General features: G+C 45.0%; 1 protein-coding gene across 3 annotated transcripts in view; it reads left to right on the top strand.

The window, feature by feature from the left end:
- The window catches only part of SPRED2 (sprouty related EVH1 domain containing 2), a 58,145-nt gene that overhangs the window by 10,222 nt on the left and 25,118 nt on the right, over nucleotides 1-22,805 (top strand). For all 3 annotated transcript variants that reach the window (XM_058419894.1, XM_040059528.1, XM_040059529.1), the window contains one exon: nucleotides 21,913-22,090. In XM_058419894.1, the coding sequence (XP_058275877.1) occupies nucleotides 21,913-22,090 (178 nt within the window). The remainder of the gene's footprint in view (nucleotides 1-21,912; nucleotides 22,091-22,805) is intronic.

The raw sequence follows: 22,805 nt of genomic DNA, 5'->3' as shown, positions 1-22,805 counted from the left end.
GTGTGCCTCTAGACAAGAGTCCTGAAATAAATTTCCAGCGCATGCAAAAAAGCCCCCCTTCATTCCAAATCCCCATCATCAGCAAAAAACTGTTGTTCCCTAGATTTAGTAGCCACATGGACTATTTTAGAAACAGGGGTCCTGAAGATCTGGAAACTGAAACACAAAAAGCCCCCATCTGAGCCGGTTTTATCTTGGATTGGCTTTGGAGCACTGAAATTCTGCAGTGCTTAATGCTTCTGCATCCATTTACTCTGTATTTTCTAGCTGAGGAAAGCTGTGGGTGATCCGTAGACTGGCTTAATTAGTTGATAAAATTTGCTGTTGTATCCAAAAGCCATTAAATAATATATCTAGCAGCTTTGTTGCTGGTGGGAGTGTTTTGGTGTGTTTTTTTTGTGTGGTTTTTTTTTTTTTTTTTTTTTTTTTCCCCACCATCCCTTTGCTATATCTCTTAAGGAAGCGTGGGCTACCTTTATCAGAGTATTGGTGGAATAGCTTCCCCAACCTTTCATAAGGTCAAATAAAAAAATAAACAGTCATTCTTATGGGGAAAGAAGGGTGTTTGTGTACACTTTCCCCATTCATGTTTTAGAGAGAAAAATATATAAACTTCTGGAGTCAGTGCTGCGTATCTCGTGCCACTATGAGAGTTGGAAGCTTAATTTGCTTTCTCAATGCTGACTTAAACAAAAGCAAAGGGGAATAGCAGTGAGCAGGAGAGCACTTGGCTGCTTTGGGTTTGCCTCTGTTGGGCCAAATGTGCTCTACGTTGTGCAGTGATTGAACCAATAAAATCAGATTTATTTTGCTAATCTATTCTCTTTGGATTGTGACTATAACTAAGGTTTCTATGTTGACTTGGGGTAAGGTGATACAGAGGAGAAAACATTCCCGTTCTCCAGCCCTTAAGTGTTGAGATCTTCAAATGCATACCTTTTGTGCAAATTTAGTATACAGGAAAAAAAGGCAATTAGATATTATTGGACCGCCTCCCTCTTTTGCTTGTTCTCTGCTGCAGGAATGGGAAGAATAATTTCTCACAAGACCATTTAGCAGGTTTTGTAGTTCACACTCAACTTCAAGCAGTGCTTGCTTCCACGTATTTTAAGAAGGAAAAAATGGCTGTGATTTCTGTGCTTGGGCTACGAATGGTAGAGGTGGGACTGAAAATGGGCATCCCTGGTTGGACATTCTTGAGATCATCATTCACCTTGGGTCACAAGCAGTGAGCCCTGGCTGCACCTGCTCACCGGTTGTCCTTGGAACAGTTAGACACAATATATAACATAAGCTATTTGTTGTGAACAGTGCTGTAAAGAACTCAGCAATGGGCTCCAGGGAGCTAAGCTGAAAGCTGCTGCTGCTGGTTGCACAGAACGTGCCTGCATTTGGAAGGGGTTGTCTCTTGAAATGGTCAACATTAACTCTCCTTCGGTTGAGAACCGAGCATCAAAGGCAGATCCTTCACATCCTCTCTCATCTTTACGTGAGAGTGACTCTCCAACTCTTAGCATGCGTTCAAAAGTACTTGGTAGGTAGCTACCGACGTTCCTTCTGAGTGTGGTTAGCACTAGATTTATTTTACAGTGGATATTGGAGTAAACATCCCTGTGTGTAATGAGAGCAGTGGGGAGAGGAGGCGAGAAGAGAGTGGCAGAGGAATTTATCTTCATTGGTGACGGGTCAGCGGAAAAAATACGGATTTTTTTTTTTGTACCGATTAATTTCAGCTCGTGGTTTTATTGACTGCCACGATGTGAATTTGGGCCTTTTGCTAGAGAGGGCACAAGGAGGTGTGGTGACTTTAGACCAGTAGAAGTGAATCTTTGTGTCTCCTGACGGTGTGTTCCAGTGTTTTAGACAAGTGAGAGTGTTGCTTGGCTTACCATTGAGGGCTGCATTCCTTACCAGATACAGAGCACTTGGCTATTTCCTTACCTGTTAAGCCTTATCCTATCTTATGTGCTGGATTCTGCACTCTTTTTAGCTCTCATTTCCTTAGGTGGGTGGAATAAATGTTGAGTCCTTTTCCTTTACTTCCACGTGGGACTTTTGTCAGCAAGAAACTTCTGCTGCTCCCCGAACATCTTGAGTGGAGCCAGCTCCTCGGGCCAGAAGAGGAGAAACTCCTTGAGAGCGCTCTCCGGCATGGAAATGCCCCACATAAAAGCACGTTTGTGCGTTTTGTTGCACAGAGGAATTCCTGGCTGTACCCAGCCCTGAGTAAATAGCCAGGGAGAGGCAGCTGAAGCATGACGGATGGCGGTGGCTGGAGAGCTGGGACGTGGGGCGTGGAAGTCCACGGCGCAAAGCAAACAGTGAAGGGAAAATGCAGGAAAAGCTTGTTGGATTTATTCTTTTTTTTTTTTTTTTTTTTTTTTAATCCATCGCTAAGTTTTCCTGTTATGTCGTGCGTTTCAAGACGCTTGCAGGTGATAAGTGTTGATCGATGAGAGGAGTAACCCCTTTGGGGTGTTTTACTTCAAATTCTGGCTAGCAGAAAACTTAGAAAGTTCATAATCTTTTTTTTCCTCAATGATTGTAGTATACACAAGGTTCAGGGCAGTCCAACCTGTAAATTGTCCTTTAGAGCTCCCTAGCTTAGTGAGATGGCAGAAAACCAGGACGAGTTTTCCTTGGATGGCTTCAATGGGATTGTTTGAGCACCTGTTTCAGGCATCTCTTGCTGTATAATTCATAAAGGGGATTTAGAAGCTCCCTTGGTGCCAAAGGGAAATCTTTGAATCCCAGGAAGAAACATATGACTGGAGAGAGGGCAAAGTGTGGCTTGTTGGAAGGTGCTGAATTACAGGGAATGTGAATGAGTTTCTTCAGTTAATTGAAGAAAGAAAAGTTGAAAGGTTTGTGCTTGTTTACAGCTTGAATATGTTTGTGCTATTTTAAATGCAACTTATTCTGAAAACTAGACCTTAAACATGGGGAAAAGAAATACCTGAAAGGCTAAAATCCAGTCCCTGCGTATTAATTTTATTTTGGAACATTTTAAATACAGGAACTTCTTCTGCAGCACTGTGACTCTGTCGTCCAGGAGCTAATTAAGATGTTAAATATACTAACCTCCTCTGTGCTTAAAAAAGATCCTTGCTTCTGTACGTGATCACTTCCCCTCTGCAGGATAAGCCTTGGTTTCGTCCAGAGTGCCCTGTTGGCATCTCCAAGGCTTGTGCAGGCTGTCCCCCTACACTGCATAGCACATCACCCTTGCTTGTGCTGTCTGTGGTGGTATCTCTAGTTTTGTGAATGCTTTTTGACATTCAGCCCTCCTCTGCCTTGTGGGTGATGTGCAAATCCCAGGCAGTTCATGTCGTGGAGCAGGGTTGTGGCAGAGTGGGTTTTTATTATTTTTTGTTTGTTTCTTTAGCAAGGCAGTGTGTGCTGACTGTTCTTCCTTTTGGCTAAAATTAAACATTCACTCCCACCCTTGGACTTCTCTTACACGAGGCACGAGAGACATGCAGAGCAGACCATAGGTTGGCATGAAGTTTCAATTAACTATTAAGTTTTTTTAGCTAGGGATATGATCTAATTAAGCTTGAAGAGCATGCTTGCCTCAGGTGAATAGAAAGCTTGCCCAAACAAGCATTGTGGCACCGTGCAGAAATTACTCCCTATCAAAGGAAAAGCTTCATTTTATCCCTACAAATCTAAATGGGACGTAGCACCTTCAGCAGCCCGTGGGTGCAGGTTAAAGTTGATAAAACCAGCTGCTTGGAGACAGTATGAGCACCTCTGTGCCCATTCCACAGCAGCATTTAAGGACAGCAAATGTGGAGCCTCTTGGAGCTTGCAGTGCCACACGCTTGGCAGAGGAAGTCCCAGGCACTATCCAGGAGTGGGATTTTTGAAATAGTGCCTGTGCCATCCTCCCCGCTGGAAACAGCTGGACATTATAGGCATGAGGGGCATCTGGGGTCCCTGGCACCAGAGCTCAGCCTTCCCCATCGCTACCTGGGTTGGCAGGAGAGTCCAGAGCCTGTCAGTGCCGTGAAGATTTTTGAAGCTGCTTGAGTTTTATTATTGTTGCTGTGATTTTATTTCTCACGTCGTTGGCGTGCCAAGTAGCGGTGAACCTCAAACGCTGGGATTAATGGATAAGGCAAAAATGCCCCGTGCAGCCAGGACTGTGCCAAGTGAGGAAGCCATGAGATGTCCCAGAGCAAAAGTCCAATGCTTTCAGCATTATCTGGCTTACAGCTGTCCTGGGCACTGTGTCCTGTCACCAGAGCTGCTGGAGCTCAGGAGCTGGATGAGGCTCCCACCATTTTCTTGTGCTTTGCTGTCACTCCGTACTATTTTCAGATGGCTTTGAAGAAAAGGGCTTTGAAGAGCCAGTCCATGACTTTCAGAAAGTATCTCTTGGGTTTTGGCAGACAATGGAGCAAAACACTGTTGTATTTTGCTAGTTGGCTCTCTGCTGATGATCTGCCTCAATGGCAGGAGTCAAAGTTTGCTGCTTTTGTGGAGGCATTGCACAGGGAGTTTTGGTGTCTCATTCCTTCATCTGGAGCGAAGAAGGGGTGAAGTCAGGATATCTGGGTGTCATTTCAGAGTTGAAATTACCTTTCTGGGTGATATGTCAGGGTGGAAAGCACAGGAAGCTTTGGTGAGCACTGTTTATGGGTGCAGCTCCTTATCACCACCTCAAGTACTTAATTACCCAGAGAGCAGGAACTTCAGGAGTGTTTCTGATAGTGATTTCCTAGAAACTGGTGCTCATGAGCTGTATCTGTTATTGTTATTATTATTTTTCCAATTTCTGCTTGTAACTGATGTGAGTTGTTTAATTACCAATACCAGGAGGGGCTACGAGGTGGTGAGGAGAGTTTGGTCCCATAAAACCCTGGCACACGAGCACACATGGGGCAGACAAACCCAGAAGGTAGCAAAGGTGAAAACTGATCTGTTGAATTTGCAGCAGCTCAACAGGATTGGGGTGTGAGTAATCATGTGGAGAGGAAATTTGAATTGGCAAAAGGCGGGTACCCACTGATGACCGTGCTGTTACAGGCAGTCACTGTTGTTCTTAAGGCAGAAGCAGAAGGTGTGTGGCTGGGTGTAGTGTGTGTCAGACAAATAGCAACTGCTTAGTGTTTGATCCAGTGCAGAGATATTTCTGTATTTGTGTGCAATAACCATGCAAATAGCATCTGCATCATTACTGTAGTCGTGGTAGAGGTCAGAGCCAGGTGGGAAGCGGGGCTGGTGGAGTTGCACTTGCATTTTCTGAACGTGGATCGTTTCCCACCTGATGGTTAACTAACATCCACTAAACTGACGTGGAAATGTAATTGTATTTCCTAAGCAGTGAATGCCCTGGTTCAAAGGGATGGCTTTCAGTGGGCAAAAATAATTCAGCTATAAATGGTACTGAAGAGTGAAGTGATGAGGACATATGAGGAGCATAAATATTTAAACCTTTTTTTTCAGGTTAAGTTAAACTTATTTTCTGCATCGATGGCTTTCTGTGCTCTGGGAGTTCTGCAGACAGATTTGAGTTCTGCTCTTAGGCTGGTGGCATTGAGTACAACGTGCATGGCTTTGCTTGCAGTGGGAATTACCTGGATTTCTTGCAGGATTTTGCAAGAAAAAGGTGGAGAAGTTGATTCAGAAAGATCCTGAGTGAAGACAGATCAATGTGAGGGCCCCTGTTTCTTACTTTCCCCACCTCCTTTAACAGCAGAAGACCTCTGGACAGTGCTGACTCACTTAAGGAAGATAAGTTATATATGATAGAAAGGAGCCTGAGAGCTCCTTGTGATGCCGCCATGAGCAAACCCACTTTGTGTCTGAGACAAAAGCAAAGTTTGGTGCCTCCAGACAAAGTGATGGGGTCTGTTCAGCTTTGGTGGCTTGTGATGGTCTGGAAACAGTTGTGCCACCAGGTTGCTGCAGAAGTGGTTGGCCCCAGCACATCCCAGCTGCATCCTTGTCTTCCACAGCAGTGATGGTTTTATTTTCATTTGAACAAAAACCGAAAGCGGCAAAGTCCAGAACTTTTCTGGTTGTGGCAAAGCCCTTCGTTTCCAACAAGTTCCACCTTAATATTGTTACAGTAAATGGACCAAAATACATATCTGGAGGGAACGCCCAGTCCTCTGGCTGTGGGGGAAATGCAACATCAAAATAACTTGATTTATTGGTGTCAGCTACAGAGCATTGTCCGTGCACCGATTCATAACGGCTTTAGATGAGGTGAAAGCTGAACATCTGAATTGCTTAGGGAAACAGCAGATCTGGAATGTGCAGGATGGCCTTCCCATCTGCCAGCTCTGGGGACCTGGGTGAGGAAACTCGCTGCAGCTGCTTTTGTGCAGAGAATAGCATGACCTGCAGATGGAGGCTTTTGCTGGGATCTTAAGCTTCAGAAAAACAAATATTCCCCTCAAAATAACATTAAAAAAAAAAAAAAATAAACTTCCACTCCTTCCTGTTTTTATAGCTCGCTTGTTTCCTCAGTGTCATGGTTTTTGTCTCCAGTACTGTAGATTGTTAATCTTCAGAGGATCGGGACCTTCATGGAAGTATTTCCTGTACATGTTTATCTGTCTTTACAACAAATTAGTATCTACTTGTTCTCCTCTGAATTTTCCTTTAAACAGTAGGAAACTCTCCCCTCAGTAATAAGGCTTTTTGCTAGAAAAAATATCTAGATGAATCACTGCCAAAGGTTAAAGTACCTTTTTTACAGCTTGGTTGATGGCATCCTTTAGGACATCTGCAAGTAGCACCAAAATCCAGAGGTCACTGTCCTTGTGTTAGTTTTGGCAGAGCTCTGTTTCAGCTAAACTTCATTTGCTTGGTTGTGAATGCATCTGGAGGGCTCCTGTGTGAGTGTTAGCTGGAATTCCAGAGGAGGGATGCTGCTACATCCGAGGCTTTCTCTTGAGACAGCCACAGATTTCCACCTAATCCTTTAGGCAAGGTGAGCACTTTAGGCAACAGGGAAGTAAGTGCCTGTTCTCCACATCCAGATGTTGCATTGCCTTGTTGTGATGGGATGGAAACCATCTTTTCAGCTGCTCCACTGGTAACTTTTGTTACTTTGAGCCAATCCCAGCACAGTTTGTAAGTTAATATGCATTAAATGTGTGAGTGCATTCCTCCTATGTGTGTTATGTGAGCGTTAGATGGGGATTTCACTTACCGAGTCCTCGCTGGATTCATTGCAGCCCAAGCACATCTGGACAGGGTGAAGACCGGAGAAAGGTGACTTCTCCCCTCTCAGAACTGATGGTATGCTTCATCCATGCATTTCCAAGGGAAAGCACAGGATTTGGATGAGTAACTGGCTTTCCCCCTCAGCTTTCTATTCCAAAAGGAGCTGTCGTCATCTCCCTCCGTCACCGAATCCTCTGGAGCTGGGGCTGTAAGTCAGAGCTCGTTCTGGCACTGCCTCAGGTTTCCAAGGTGGGGTGCCCTGGGTTGTGTTGATACCCACAGCATCTTCTCAGCACTGCCTGGTGGCTCCCAGGGCTGTCCCCATGCTGGAGGAAGCACAGGTTGAGCATCAGGCTCCTCATGGTGCTAACATTAATAAAAAGGCATCCCTGGATGCAGGTCTTTTGCCCCACCTTGCAGATGAATGCTGGAAATATCCCTTTGTCACACTCAGAGAGGCATGGGAGAGTTTTCTTTGGGGTTTTTTTCCAGATGTCCTGTCACCTCATGATTTCCCATCACGGCGCAAACTTTGCTGTTGAACAAAGTTTGTACTCTTCTTGCTTTTGGGCAATGAGTCTCCTCCCTTAAGAGGCTAGAAAGCCGTTGCTGTTTCTTCTGAATGTTAATTTTTGTGGAAAAGAAGGTCTTGCAGGGCAGTCTTGACACAGAACCCTTCTGCTGCTGTCTTGTCCAGGAGGTAGAACATCACACTGGGGTTCTGGGCATAGAGCTGCCCTCCTTTTGCACAAATACTGCAGAGACCCATCTTCAGACCAAGGCTCTTCCTTGCTGTAACTTCCCGTGCTCCAAGATCCTAGTGGACATAGTGGCAGAGACAGATAAATCCTAAAGTCAGGCTTGTGGCTGGATGAAACTGCTTTAAGGAAGGAACCCCAAGTTTGTAGGCGGAGCATAAAAGGGTAAGCATGCACCTTTTGTCCTTGGCATTAAAATCCTAGTTAAATCTGAGTTTAAGGGGAAGGGGGGGAAAAAATGAAGACATTTTGGATTGAGATAAACACTTGTGGTTTCATTATCATCCTCTGAACATGCGTGGAGTGGTTGTTACACAGCTTGAGACAGAGAAAAAGCAGTGTGAAGTTAGGAGAAAAAAATCAGGGTGTATCTTCTGCCTCCCTTGTAGATAGATACGTCAATAATTTATTGGAAATGGACAGTGTATGCTGTAGATGGGGTTTTGCCCAAGCATAAAAGGTAGATGCTTCCTTCCTACGGATTTTCTGCAAGGAGATAATGTTGCTTCTCTTCAGGCTTCATTTTCTGATGCTTTTAAACAGTGCTGTGTCCATTTAAATTAATAGACTTGCATAAGGTATTAGCAGGTTTCTTTGGTCTGATGTTGTGGTATTCCCCAGTGAATCCAGAAGATTTGAGATGGCAGCTCCCAGCTAACAGTGAGTGTACCAAAAACCCTGATGGGTACAGGAAGAGAAGCTGCTCCACCATCTTTGCTGCTAAAAGGAAAGACCATGGGAGTCTTTGATCCCCTTTATGTGTATCAGGGGACTCCAGCTGTCCCTATACTGAACCTTTTTGGAAGGAGCTGGTGTGAGAGCGTTGAACACGCAGAATTAGAAAATAGGATGGCCCCAAGATGATTCCCCTGATTGATTTCTCTGCTGTGTGCAAGCAAAATCCCTCTTGCCAGGGACACATCCAGCGGACACTTGGCCCCCGCTGTATCTTTCAGCATTTAAAGGATTCCGCCCGTTAAAGCAGAGCACAGGAAATGCAAGCCATGAAATGCATGTGACAGCTTTGTGACCAGGGGAAGGACAGTGGTAGGGAGAGAGGCACAGGCACGCAACTGCCAGCATCTTGAGGAAATGCTTGTTTGTTTGTCTTTTTTTTTTTTTTTCTCCAAAGCCCTTCGGCTGTGCAAGGGAAGCGACGGCAGAGATGTAAACAGGAAAGCTGGCTGCAAGGGCGGGGAGCAAAGTAGGGCTCAGGAGATGCACACAGTTGGCCAGAGGAAACCAAAGGTACTGCTGAGAAATCTCTGCCTGCCAAAGGAGTTAAATAATAAAATCAGTTAGCTAAGAAATAGAATCATAGAAGCACAGAGCGATCTGGGTTGGAAGGGACCTTAAAAACTCATCTTGCTCCAAAGCTCCTGCCTTGGGCTGGGGACATCTCCCACTAGACCAGGTTGCTGAAAACCCCATCCAACCTGACCTTGAGCACCTCAGGAGTGGGGCATCCACAGCTTCTCTGGGCAACCTGTGGCAGTGCCTCACCACCCTCTTTTTAATATTTAACCTAAAAGTGCCCTCTTTCATCTTAAAGCCATTCCCCCTTGTCCATGCCCTTATGCAAACAGTTAATGCTGGATGTGCTGATCCAAGGCAGGCCTGGTGACACTTGCAGTACCCTTTACAGGAGGGGAAACCCGCCTTGTGTGTTTTTCCTGTGCTCTGAAGGATGCAGAACGTGAGGATCCCTGTCATAAATGAGCAATAAAATAATTCCCACGTTACTAAAAATGAAAGCGGAATCATAAGCGTTAATCATCTTCCTTTAAGTCTATTTTAATAGCAGCTCCGTTCCCAAGAGCGCTGAAAAGAAGAGCTGGGCAAGGTACACTTTAAGGGCAAGGTAATGTTTTACTGACACTTGACAGAGAAGCGGAGTGATCCTGAGAACTGGAGCTGGCTGACAGGAAGTGCAGTCAACATCAGATGGGAGAGCGTGAAGCTGGATGCGGTCAGCAGGGTTTTACGGGAGTTTTCAGTGATTTTAGGAATGTAGGCGGATAAAGGTTATCGTATCGCGGTGTGTGCCTCTTGGTCTGCTGGTGGTTTTACCGTGGAATATTGACTTGTGGCGTGGGGCTTTCCAGAAGATAGTGCCAGCCCTCAGAGAGCAGTAAAGATGATTTGAAATCTGGAGGGAAGAAATTGGAGAAGACACAAAATGATATCTCTGGTTTAGGGTGTGCATAATTAGTCCAAGAGTACTCACACGGTAAAAAAAAATTTAATCCTAAAGAAAGGGAAAGCAAAGATGCGGTGGTTAAAAGACTCACACTTAAGTACCTCTACTTTGAGCTAAGTATTAAAGTGCAAAATAAAGAGGGAGGAGCAAGGCCTTGGTTTTTCAGTAGCTTGGTTTTTAAACCAGTTTCCTCTCAAGAAAATGAAAGTTTGCAGCGTGCCCCTGTGATGACGGAGGCCATGTCACACAAGTAAGGCAAAAGTACAGGGTTAGATTTCCTGGAGTGTATTACAGCTGTTTGCCCAGGTATCAATTAGGAGCCATGGAGGAAGGGTTTAATTAGAAGAAAAGCACACGAGGCTCTTCCGGTGTGGAGGAGCTCGGTGCGTGTCATTTGTGTAACCTCTTTTCTGGTCATGGATGTTTATTTGGAGTCGAGTAAGACGCTCTTGGCGCTTTCCTTTGATCTGTCTGCAGGAAAATGAAATCCATATGGCCTCCACCCAGATCCTGGCTGGAAATACCCATCCATGCTGGGGTCATTTTTTTGTTGTCATACATATGCACAAAGGTCCATTCATCTACGAGAGTGACATTCAAAATAGGGAAAGCGTGGTAATGATATGTAGGGAGGAGCATTTCGGTGATCCTGGAATGTTCAGCAGAGTAAAGCGGATCATAAAATGTCTGAAGTCCTTCCTAAGGATCTACTTTTGTGCCCTTTTTCCTATTTTTGCCTCACTTCCTGCTCTTCCCTACAACACAGCTTAATGAACCCGGATTTCATGAAATCTTTGTGGACAACAGGGACAGCGTAAGTGCAGTGAGTGAATCTCAAGTGCTGGGCATAAAACTACACTGACCGTGTCTGTGAAGTCTTTTGTTAGGGCTTGTTGTTTGTTTGGAGGTTTTTTTGGTTTGTTCTATTTTGGGTTTTGTTATTTTTTTTTTTAAGATTTAAACAAAAAGGATGGAAAGTGACCTTTTTCCCTCTTGCAAGGCACAGCAAGCAGTGTTCAGGCAATGTTGCTGTGGTTGATTTTCACTGCTACACTTAAGGTGTTCCCAGAAGGTGAGGCACAACGAGGTTCAGTATTCCCAAAATGGACCTGGGCCTGCAGACACCTCACACTGCCCTGGAATTGGCGTGCTGAGACATCTTTGTGCCCTGTTCACAATTGCCAGGGCTCTGTTAATGTTTTGCTGCAGGAGTTCAGCCCATTGACGTGACTGCTGTTAACAAGGTGACTGAATTTCGTTCTCCTCACCACAAGTACTCCAGCAGCTGCAGTGAAGATGGGCTCCTCTTGCTGCAGCCACTGTCTCAGCTCTTTGAGTTTGCAGTTCCACCACCTTGCTGGCTCTTCAGGTGCAGTGTTTTACCTTAGATTTCTAACAGCAGAATCGTACAGCAGCGGGAATTTTGCTGGGAAGTGAGGAAAATGTTGGTGTGTTGGCACAGCCACTCATCAGCCCATGCTAGGAATTGCAAGAAAACTTTGGAGGATATTTCAGTGTAGCACCGAGCTAGTAGTTGAGTTGGGCGTGCAATCTACTGCACTGGGCGGTATTTAAAGGGAAAAATAGTAGTTACTTTAATAATAGGGGGGTTTTTTTAGAGGGCAGCAGCATTGCCAATCTTGGAGCTGAGGTTTGTTAGCTTAACCTTAAGGTTAAAGAACATGTGCAAAGGTGAGAACCCAACCAGTGAATGATTCAGCTGATGCTGATCCAGTGACTTGATATCTACTTCCCTTTGGAGAAAACCCTTGGGAGCAGGGCTTGAAGCCAGCTGAATGACTTTTGGTGGTTCTCCTTGACTGATGCAACAGCTTCATGATGTAGACAAAAGGCAAGGGCATTTTTTCCATCCCTATGGATTAAACATACTGTAACATTTGTAACAGAGAGCTTTTTTCCCCTCTTTCATTTTCACACTCAGTGTTTGCCCCCAGCTGCTCCTGACCCTGGGAAGAGCAGCAGCTTTGCAGAGGTGGTGGTACCTGTACAGTGTGATGGCTTTTCCATGTAATTTGTTTGTTAATGTTGCTCATCTGAAAGAGTCTTCTGGTGGTCCCAATTCTCTCTGTCTGCTGAGCCTTGAGTTTTTAGGAGGACCAGTGGCAGGATGGTCTGCAGGCCAGTAGGAGGGCAAGAAAACAGGAAAGCTTTGGGGAGATGTAACTGCTCAAGATGTTGTTTCATAAACATGATTACAACACAGCTTATTCAAGGATAGTTTTGTCTTACACAGGGAGGCTAATTTCATCTTCCCCCATCCCTTGGGAGAAAAGCTTTAGAAACTGGACTTGCAGCAAAAACTGCCAGGCAGCTTTCTTGAATTTTTCTGGCTGATGTTGCTTTGGACTTGTGTACCGAGTTCTTGCTGGAGACAGATGAGGATTGAGCTGATGGATGCTGCATTAAGGATTGGAAGGTAAAAGCAGTGTTGCTGCAGAGCTTGAAGAGGAAAGTGAAGTGTAAGCAGATTCTGGCACATCTGGATAGGATGAGATGTGGACTGGGGATGTGAAATTAAAATCTTTTAAAAAACCCAAAAAAGCTATTATTTTTAATTACTTGCATAGCATGATACTCTGACTGATGAGTTAACCCACTGGTTTCACTTCTGCCAACACAGACTATCCTTTGGCCATTAAACTAAAGACTTTTTTATGCTGTATATTGAAATTCAGTAAATGCAGCTGTCCATTGATACCGCTGTAACAAAACTCACGTGCTGCCCGTTGTCTTCATTCATGGCTTTGGGCTTTAGCTTGATTCCACTGTCATGATAAAATCCAGCCAAGCTGCAAATAGGTGCCTGCAGCTGCACCTGCAGTTGTGCTCGCTGTGGGCTGAAGAAAAGCAGCAAACAAATGTCAGGATGTCATAGAATCAGGATGGTTTGGATGGGAAGGGACCTTTAAAGGCCATCTAGTCCAGCCCCCTCTGATGCCCCAGCATCCTCCATGCAGCCTGGTGCCCTGCTCACTGAAGCTGGGTTCAGGCCTCCTTGCTCCTTAGCTCAACATTTCCACGGTCCAAGCGTGAAGTTTTCAGGAGCACCTTTGTTTTTAGGTTGTCAGCATCTGTAAAGTGGGGATGCAGCTTTCCTCTGCAGGATGCTTGCAGGCAGCACCGCCTCGGTCACCATTCTCCACCTTGGGGGAAAAAGGGATTTTTGTCCCAAATCGGGGTCAAAACTGTTTGGATTTAAAGCAGACAGAAGCAGCTGAGCCTGGAAACACTTAGTTAGCTTTCTTCTCCTTTTCCTGCTTAATCATCAGCATAGATTAGTTCAGAAACTGAGCAGGTATTTTTAGAAGCTGCTTTCAGAAGCCCTAGTGTCACAGTTTTCGTTCTCGTTATCAGTGCTGAGGCATTTCTTGAGCAACATTTCTGCTTTATTGAGAGGGCCTTAGGGATCATTGTAGAACTTGTAGGGACACACCTGGCTGAACGAGGGCTTCCAGCAGTTGGGAAGGTTTGAGATGCAGTGTCCAAAACAAAGCCCGTGTGCAGGGATGTCACTGTTGACTTTTCAGCACTGTGGGCTGCCAGCAAGGATGGGCTGTATGAGGATTTATAGCTGATACTTGGAGGTACCAACTCTAAAAGAAAACCCCATTAAAGGTCCTGATGGAGGCAGACACACTGGAAAGGCTGAGTGCTTCCTCCAAGCCTTCTGAGTTGTTTGGACCCTTTGTCCCAGCGCTGCGTTGGCAGCTTTTGGGGATAAAGTGCTGACGGGCTACCTGAGGAAATAACACCTGCTTTCAACTTTGGACCTGTTTGGAGCCCTGGGTGACGGGCTGGGCAGCACGTTTGCCCCGTCAGCTGCTGCTGAACACCCCCATCGTGACTTTGTGGCAGTCTTATCGTCCTTTTTTTTTTTTTTTTTTTCCCCCCCCCCCTCCCCAGCCTATAACCGGGGTGGGGAAAGGAGGATCTTTGGTCGATGTTCTCTTTGGAGCAGGGAGGATATTGGGAGTGAGTAATGGTCCGGCTGGGGCTGTAATGTGCAGAATACCTCTGGGATGAATCACCCGGCACAATGCAGCACATCCTTCAAGGAGACTGAATCACGCATGGGGGGAAGAAGCCGGCTGGGACTCGGGGTAACCAGCGCACACGGGGAGGCTGGCGGTGGCAATGGTGCTCAAAGGGAGCAGGAAAGGTTTAAAATGCAGAGGAAATGGCATCCCCCAGCAGGTGAGCGTGCTCTGGCTGCGTGTAATTCTGTATTTTTTTTTTTTTTTTTACTCTCGGGGTTCTTTTTCCTCCGCCTGCCCCCACAGCCCTTGTGGATATTGTTTAAATCAGCATATAATTTATCAGTGAATATGTATGAATTCTTCTGTGAAACACGGCGTTTCATTTATGGTTACATACCGAATTTTTGTTTTTCAGAGTTAATGGTTTAATGTTCACCCTTTCTTTAAATACCAGTAGGAAAAATAGGTGCTGCCTGGGAAGCTTGCTTCCCTTGATATCCCTCTCCATGGACATTGGATGGAGTAGGGCGTTTATGGAAAAGGTTGAAGGCAAGAACAATGTGCGCGCTGGTTTCGATGTAGCCAAGAATGCCTTCTTTTCTTTTTTATGTTCGTTTATCTGGCAAAAGATGAAAACCCTTTAGATTTAGACTGCAGTTATCCTGCTTACTCCCTTGCTCCTCCTCTGATACAGACCCAGCTGGAAGCGAGTCACAGAATTTTTTTTTTTTTTTTTTTTTAATATTTGCAAAATATTATCTACTCTTCATGGTTATAACATACGTGTCATTGAGGATGTTTACAGAGGGATAAATATGGTTGTAGTCTCCACTGATCAAAATGGAGGAGAGGGGGGAAAAATTCAACTTCCTTTGGGTGAGCGATTTTTTTCCTTCTCTTTGCAAACTTTGAGTTTACAGGAATACTCTGTATATGTTTGTCTGCAGACATGATCGTTTTTATGGAATGCAGTTGCTGTGGTTGTCACTTGGGTTTGGTTTTTTGGGTTTTTCTTGCCAAGTATTGCTGTCCTTTAGCTAACATAGGATAGCAGTAACAGAGTGCTTACGGTCAGTTTAGGTTAGGAAAAAAAATTAGGGTAGGACTTGGTTGTGATTTTTTTATTGAGGTGAGGGGAATCAATTCAGGATGCAGATCTTATGAATCTACCTGTTTGGCTAGCTAAACTTTAATGTGATTTTTGCTTATCTTACATGCGGTATAAAACAAATACTATCTGTCATGCGACAACAATTTATTACTCATTACTGTAAATGGTGGTGCTAATTAGCTTCCTTGTAATCTGTTAATATTTTGTACTCTTGCACGAAAATAGGAGGACTTGAGGCTGCAGCTCTTGCCTGTACTGCATGAGGTGCAGGGCAAAATATTCAAATGTATTGTGCTGCCCCTTTTAACTTTTCAAGACACACCACCGTGTGCACCTATAACCATTTATTGCAAAATGGATCCATTCAACAAATTTGAAAGGAAGTCTTTCTTAAGAGATTTCATTGAATGGTTGCTCATTAAAAGTTTTGTTATTAGTATGCGTGTCCCAGTGATGTCATGGCTGCCTTTTGGGGTGGGGGGGCAGGGAATCAAACATTGTTTTGGGTATTTTTGTAACAAGCTTTGCTGTGACTTTTGATAGCTCTAACACAGTTTCAACAACGTTACATAAATGCTTCAATACAGACAAAAGTCATAAGTTAATCTGCCCCAGTGCCATTAAAATGTCATTTTAATTCAATATTGTTTGTGTAATAAGCTAATTTCTGGGGAGAGACCTTAAATTCCATGTGCTTGAGCTGTGTCAGTGGATCTTTGCTTGCCTATTGTAAGCCAGCTTTTTTCTCTAAAAAGCTGCTTCCAGTTCATTTGAGGTTTTGCCCACGTGTACAGCCCTTTGTGGGGATCACTGGGCAAGTCTGGCACAGGAAAGGATGTCATGCTGGCCAAAAAAAAGGGATTTAGTCCATGCAGCACTACATAATACGTATATTTTTGAATATATATATATATATGTATGTATGTATTTCAGGAATGAATTTTCATGTACTTCCTGGAAGGATCTGAACTAATTACGGGATTATGAAATCCCATTTGAGCTAGTTAGGATGGAGCTGTTTCTCGCAAACTCAATAAAATCAGCCTCAAATGTTGAACAAACGTTTTGGTGAAAGGGTTCCTTTGTTCCTCACTGCCTCGGCATTCAAGGGAGATGTGGAGGCGGGCGGCTGGGTTGTTGCAGGTGTCTTGGTTTTTTGAGAAGTCCTTTTTTCTTCTGGAAGGGGAAAAAAAAAAAAAAAAACACCAAACCAAACAAAACTGCTGTTAGTTTTTCCTATGGAGGATTTTTGGATGAGCTGCAGCGCTGGAAGCAAACCCAGGCTTGCCGAGCACTGCCTGTGGAGTCCTGACCTCCCTTCATTTTGCCTTTGGGGCTGCTCTAGGCTTTACCAGCATCTCTGGAGCAAGGAATGTGGAGGCTGAATTGTTTGTATTTACTCTGACCGCGTGGAAACGAAAATTTCCCAGGTGCCTTTTTATTCTGGCGGTATTTGATTTGAAAACCAGAAAAATACGGGTTGCAAATTGGTTATACAAGAGTTGGGTTACAGGTATAATGGTTCTTTGTTCCTGGTATGATGCAGAGGTGAGGGCAAGGAAAACTTTTGGGAGGTTTTCCATGGTTTTCTTCAGATTCCATCTTAACATTTGATCTGGCCAGAGAGACACAGATGTCTTTTTTTCCTTGGTGATACTTAATGAAAAAGTTTCAAACCTGCTGGAAAGCTAAATGGTATGGAAATATCGACTTAATTTGCTATGGCTGCACACACTCAGAGGTTTTCTTTCAAACAGATGGGTAAATTGGGATTTGAAGAAGAAAATGCTGGTTATAATCTGCAGATGTGTCACCCGTGCTAGAAGGTTCACGAACCGACCAACAGATCGAGGAAGTGGGACTCCAGAATTAGCAGCTTTTAGTGTCTTCACCAAAAAGTGCCTGCCTTCTGGCTGTGGGATGAACTGCAGAGAGGAGCCTCACAATATGACATGCAGCAATCACCTGGGCAGAATGTGATGGCTTTAACTCCAGCTGTTGGAGCTGCTGAGGCAGGGAGAGCACCTGGCACTGTGAAATACATCCAGGTCAGCCAGAGACAGGTTATGCTCCACTAACTGTAAAGTTAGGTTTGTTTGGATCCAAATAGTTTAAATTGTGTTTATGTGCCTGGTTCAGGTGAACTGCCTGACCTCTGCTGCTGTTCCAGCCTCCTGCTGTCCTTTTGGCTCTTCCCTGAAACCTGGGATCTGGGAATGTCGATGCGTGGATTAAAAGATGGAAGTCCATAATGTTGAAACCCGGTGTACGCAAATAGTTTTTCTGAGACCTGGATCTTTCCTGGCCTTGTAAGCTGTAGAGTTGGGAAGGGAGGAAAATATCAAAGTGCCTTATGACAGCAACAGTGTGGAAGTTTAGAAGTTTGTATTTTGGTCAAGTAGCTTGGCTAGAGGGAAGAACATTACTGAGTTATGGAAGGTGTCTGGGAAATGTTTTAGATGCTAAATGTGACTTTTTAAAAAAGTAGTAAATGTGGTGGGTTGGACTACTGGGTTTTTTTTTTGCCCTCGGATTTTTAGACATCTTGGATGGTATTTGCAGTTGCTGCTTTGGAAGCAAAGTGGAAAAGGAGAGCAGCTGGTGAAAGGGAGTTGTCTACTTTGACCCTCCTTTTCTGAAGACAGTGGTGAAATTAAAGCCTTAACTGAGGGGTGGATTGTTTGGTGTTTAGTCCTGGAGGCAGGATTGCAGCAGTAAGCCGTCACCAGCCATCCAAGGGGCTCACGGCTTTGCCCCCCGTTGGTGTTGCTGGAGGTGATGTGGTTCATGTCCGGGAGCACGGGATGATGGCAGCCCCACGTGCACGTGGTGGGGGACAGCACTTCTGTCAGCCTCCAATGTCACCTGTCTCTCAGACACACGAATGCTTTGTGAGTTGGGCTAGAGGTACCAAAACCAGGGCTCAGTATGACAGAGGTAAAATTCAGTCACTTCTTGTTAGGAAAGTTCTGTGTCCTCCAGAAGAGCAGTTGCACACGCTCTGTTTTACTTTTATAGATACATATGCATGCCCACGAGCTATAGTTTTTAAAGAGTTCTCTTTTTTCCTTCCAGTAAAAACAACACGTGCTTTTCGGCGCTACCTTTACTTCCCAAGTTCGTTCTGTTTCTTTTTCTTTTCTTTTTTTTTTAATTTTTTTTGTCTCAGGGTGGGGCAGGCAGACAACCTGGAGCAGCCCTGGAACATGCTGGCTGGCTGCCATGCAGCTGGGTAATCCCCTCGGATACTTTCTTCCCAAGCTTTTAAGGGTGTTGAAGACAACTCTGTAGGGTTAAGATAGCATTTAAAAACATAATTAAGAACAGTTTGCATGAAATGCATAGCGCGTAGGCCATAAACCCAACAATTGGAGCAGTCTTAAAAGTTTCAAGGATCCAATAAAACGAGGGGAACTGAGGCTACCGTGGGGTTTTCTCGACTTGTTTCATTTTTAGCTATCGGTACCTCATTAATTGTAATGGACCAGGTATTTTTGTGTGCCTCATTAACCGTTTCCATGATAAAAATGCAGATGGGTGGCTTGAATGTGGTTGTTCTGCCACTCCAGTGCTCCAAGGTTTCATCCGTGGCACGCACATGGGATTTGCAGATCACTCCTTTGCTCTCCTCAGGATTTGGAACACTTGGAACCCGCCAGAGCCTCGATGCAGTCGCGTAAAATTAAATAGCAAAGAAAATAAACAGCTTTTACACTAAGGAAGCGAGATCCTTATATGGACCTGAAATATTTGAGTACCTCCCAAGTATTTATCAACACTGGCATGAGGGAAAGAAGCATTGCCTATTCTAGGCTTGTGGATGGAAACAGCGGGCAGGATTTAGACGTAGAAGACTGGAGGAAGCCGTGTGTAGCCTTGAAAATTCAACGTGCGGCTTCTGAGTCCTAATCCAGCGATTAAACAGAGATGTCAAGCCCTCAGAACCCTTAACCACCTCCTTTCCTTTTATCTTCCCTTTCTTTTTTTTTTTCCCCCCCGAGTCCCTTGGCACAGGCCGGGCTTTGGGAAGCGTGCCTGTGGCTGGAGCAGAGCTGGGCCAGGGCTCTGCAGGGAGCCCGGCGTCACTGGTGACTTTTGATCGCGCAGGAAAGCGTGCCAAGGGATTACGTTAATTGAGCCAGAGCTCTGCCCGCCCTGCCAAAGGTGAACCCTTCAGCTGGACCAGGCTCTTGTCTAATAGGGGAGCAGAGGTCATCTTGCAGGCCTAGGGGGATGGAAGCTAGGTTTTGTGGCTTAATATTTTTAAGGGGGTCGGTCTTGAGGATGGGAAGAGCACGGTTTAAATGGCGTTCTCTCGGCATGCGGTGGCAGAGCTTGAAAGGGCCATAGGGCCGTGGATGGATGTGGATATGAAGAGGAAAACCACGTGGCTCTGTGCCCCACCAGGCTGTCATTGTAATGGGCAGGGGTAGTCGTGGCACCTGAATTTAGTGTATAGGTATCCAGTAATACTCAAATGTAATTACAAGCCTAGAGAATTCACTGAGAGGTGATGGAAATGTGTAAATAACTGTCAGGAATTGCAAAGTACTGGGTAGCTGCTTCTTGCTTAATTTTCCTTTAAGTGGGCAATTTCTGCAGCAAAGTAACTGAAGGCAGCATTACTTTTGGGACAGCCAAAGGCTCCAGCTGCTGCCATAAAAGTGAATGGTAAATCCTGCAGGAAGCTGTAATGCCAGTGGCAGTTTTCAAGTGTGGAAGGAGAAGCAGCAGTTTCTCTGGATGACTTTTGTGGGAGGATAGGAGGGAAGGTCGTATTGAGCGGCTCTGACTTCAGAAGAGAGCTAAAAATAAGTCCAGAAAGGATCCTTGGGGAATAGTAGAAAGATACAGAAACGTATAGTTGGCTTTCTTTTTACTTCAGCTGCTAATTGCTAATCCTTATAGACCACATGGGAAAGGTAGAGAGAAGAAAACAAAAACTGCCTTGGATGGGAGCACCTCAATTTTTGCACAGTAGGAAATTAGTTCAAGTATTTTGCTTATTTCTGAGTATCAGGAAGTCGGGAGATTAAAGTTGCCACTGTAAAATCTAGAAACGGGTTTTCATTAAAAAATAAAAAGGTAACTGGATCCGTTTATAGACACACTTGCCCTGTTTACTGTACTAGGAAGCTGCTTTAAGGACTCAAGCAAAAATATTCTTAAAAACATAGTTTCTCAGTTCCAGGAATACCTTGTGTGTGTCAGCTGTGGCCGTGTTATCAGATTGGAAAGCTTTTTATCAGCCACTGCAAGGTACTCAGGGCAGCAGGGGATGAACTTCTAGCATCTGTGCACTGCCATCGTTGTGTAGGTCCAGTCAGGAAGTTGGCATATCCATAAAATAAAGGCTGTGGAGAGAAAACTTCAGCATGTGTTTTGTGAGACCTGTGCAGACCTCGCTGCAGAAGAGATAAGCTGATCCTAGAAGATGCTCACTGCTTCCCTTGGTTTGTCCTCAAACTGCCTTCAGGTAGGATCCATGAGGTTGCTTGCTTAGATGTTAAATCTGGTCGTGTTAGAGAAAGGGAAGCTTGGAATTGAAGCGCTAGCACCTGAACCACTGCAAAAATAGTCTGAAGATGAGGCACTTTTACCTGGTGCAGCATGAAGAAAGCTACTACTGCCTGTCACGCTGCACAGGATGCTGGGGAAATATCTGGATACAGGGAGGGATTTCTTTCCATGAAGGATGATACCTGCCATTTTGACGGGCTGCCTCTTGGAGCCCTCTGTGTGTTGATCTTCCTTCTCCTGGTGGAGTCACCTGGTGGCCTGGAGATGGACGGTCCCTCGTGCACTTTTCCTTGCATGTCCCTTTTTCTCGCCTTTGTTGGGGCTTTTCTGCTTCCAAATGATCCTGGTGGTGTCCCCAGTAGATGATGGAGCAACTGCTTTGTGGAAAGGGTTCAGGAGGTGGCCTGGAGTCTCTGTGGGGGCTCTTCTGAACCTTTGTGGTGGGCATCTGGATTATCCCCAGATCTTAGCTGCTTCCGAAAGAGTTTCATGTGAAATTAGGATGCCCAGCCTTTCAAAGCCCTGTGAAATGCTGGTGAATCTGTTTTAGGGGCGCGGTATGGTCCTGATGACCTCAACCGAGCTGATTTCCATCTCCTTTCATCTGGGGTACAGATGAAAGGAGACACATTTGCGAGGTTTGTAGCTGGAGCTACATTTGTGGGATTTTCCCTGTAAAACTGTCCCAAATGCGGAGGAATTGTCATCTTCCAGAGCCCACTTCACGAATTTGATCACAGGAACCTTGAAACACTTTGTTTGTGGGTTATTTGAGCTCCGTGTGTTCTTCCAGCACTTTGGAACCCTGATGCCCCAGTGTGGGAGTTGGCCTTGGGGTGGTGCTCGGGTCACCCCATTCCCTTGGGCCCTGTCCCTAGCTGCAGGAGGCAGAGAGTGTCAGGGACCACGGGTGGTTCGATGTGTGCGTCGACACCTGGAAACCTGGCAGGGTCATTCCTCGAGGTTTGGTGGCTCTCCTTCCTATTGGCTGGAGCGTTCCAGGCCGTCCATGACGGAGGTGGACTTCCATCCCGGGCAGGAGCTCTCCGTCGGGGTCCAAACGCCGCCCTGGAGAAGAACCGCTGCGATGCGCCCGTGATGCTGCTCACAAAAGGTTCTGTTTTTGTTTTGTTGCCGTTGCAGTGACAGCTATATTGTGCGAGTCAAAGCTGTGGTTATGACCCGAGATGACTCCAGTGGGGGATGGTTGCCGCAAGAAGGAGGCGGTCTCAGTAGAGTTGGCGTCTGCAAGGTCACGTACCCGGAGGGCAATGGAAGAAGTGGATTTCTAATCCATGGTGAAAGGCAGAAAGACAAACTGGTAATAGACCCTAATTCAACTTTTGTCTGTTCTTATAATGAGAATTATCCCGAATCTATTGCTATTGTATTCTTGTGCAAGTTCGTTGTTGGGGTTTTTTTGGTGTGTGGTTGTTTTTTTTTTTTAATATATAAAAAACAGGCACGTGCAAATAATACCAGATTGGACAAAACAAAACCAATCCTCATCTAGAATTGCTGTCTTTTGCTACCTAGGCTGGTGTGATGCCACCTGGAAGGAGCAGGTAAATTTTTGACATCCACGTGCAAAGATCCCCTTTGAATGAAAGAGGGCCTGTGGTTTTTTTCTTTTTTTTTTTTTTTTCTTAGTCCTAGTGCGGGGGTAAGTGAGAAGTGAATTGAAGTGTAAAGAGCCCATGAAGCCAGTCACATTGCACTGAGTAATGCAGTGCAAGCCTTTTAAAAGGGCCATGAATTATTTATGCTGCGTGCTGTTCAAGGTTTGAACAAGCTGAGTGAGAATATGAAGACAAGTTGTCTCTTATGAATTGACACACTTGGTTTCTCCTGGTAGCTGTTTATCTAAAAAGGAGCTCTCTCCTATCCCGGCACAAATCAAATTAATAAAGCCTTTTCCTGATTTCCAGGGGCCACTTGAAATGTTATCGTTTGTTATCTTGTTTTTATGTATTTGATTCTTCTGAAATGCTCTCCTGTGAAGATATGAGCGAGCTTAAAAGCAGCACTTCCTCCAC

The sequence above is a fragment of the Hirundo rustica genome, chromosome 3 (assembly GCF_015227805.2).
Source record: "Hirundo rustica isolate bHirRus1 chromosome 3, bHirRus1.pri.v3, whole genome shotgun sequence".
NCBI lineage: Eukaryota > Metazoa > Chordata > Aves > Passeriformes > Hirundinidae > Hirundo > Hirundo rustica.
Note: the sequence above shows the minus strand (reverse complement) of the source record. Positions and strands in the feature narration are given on the sequence as shown.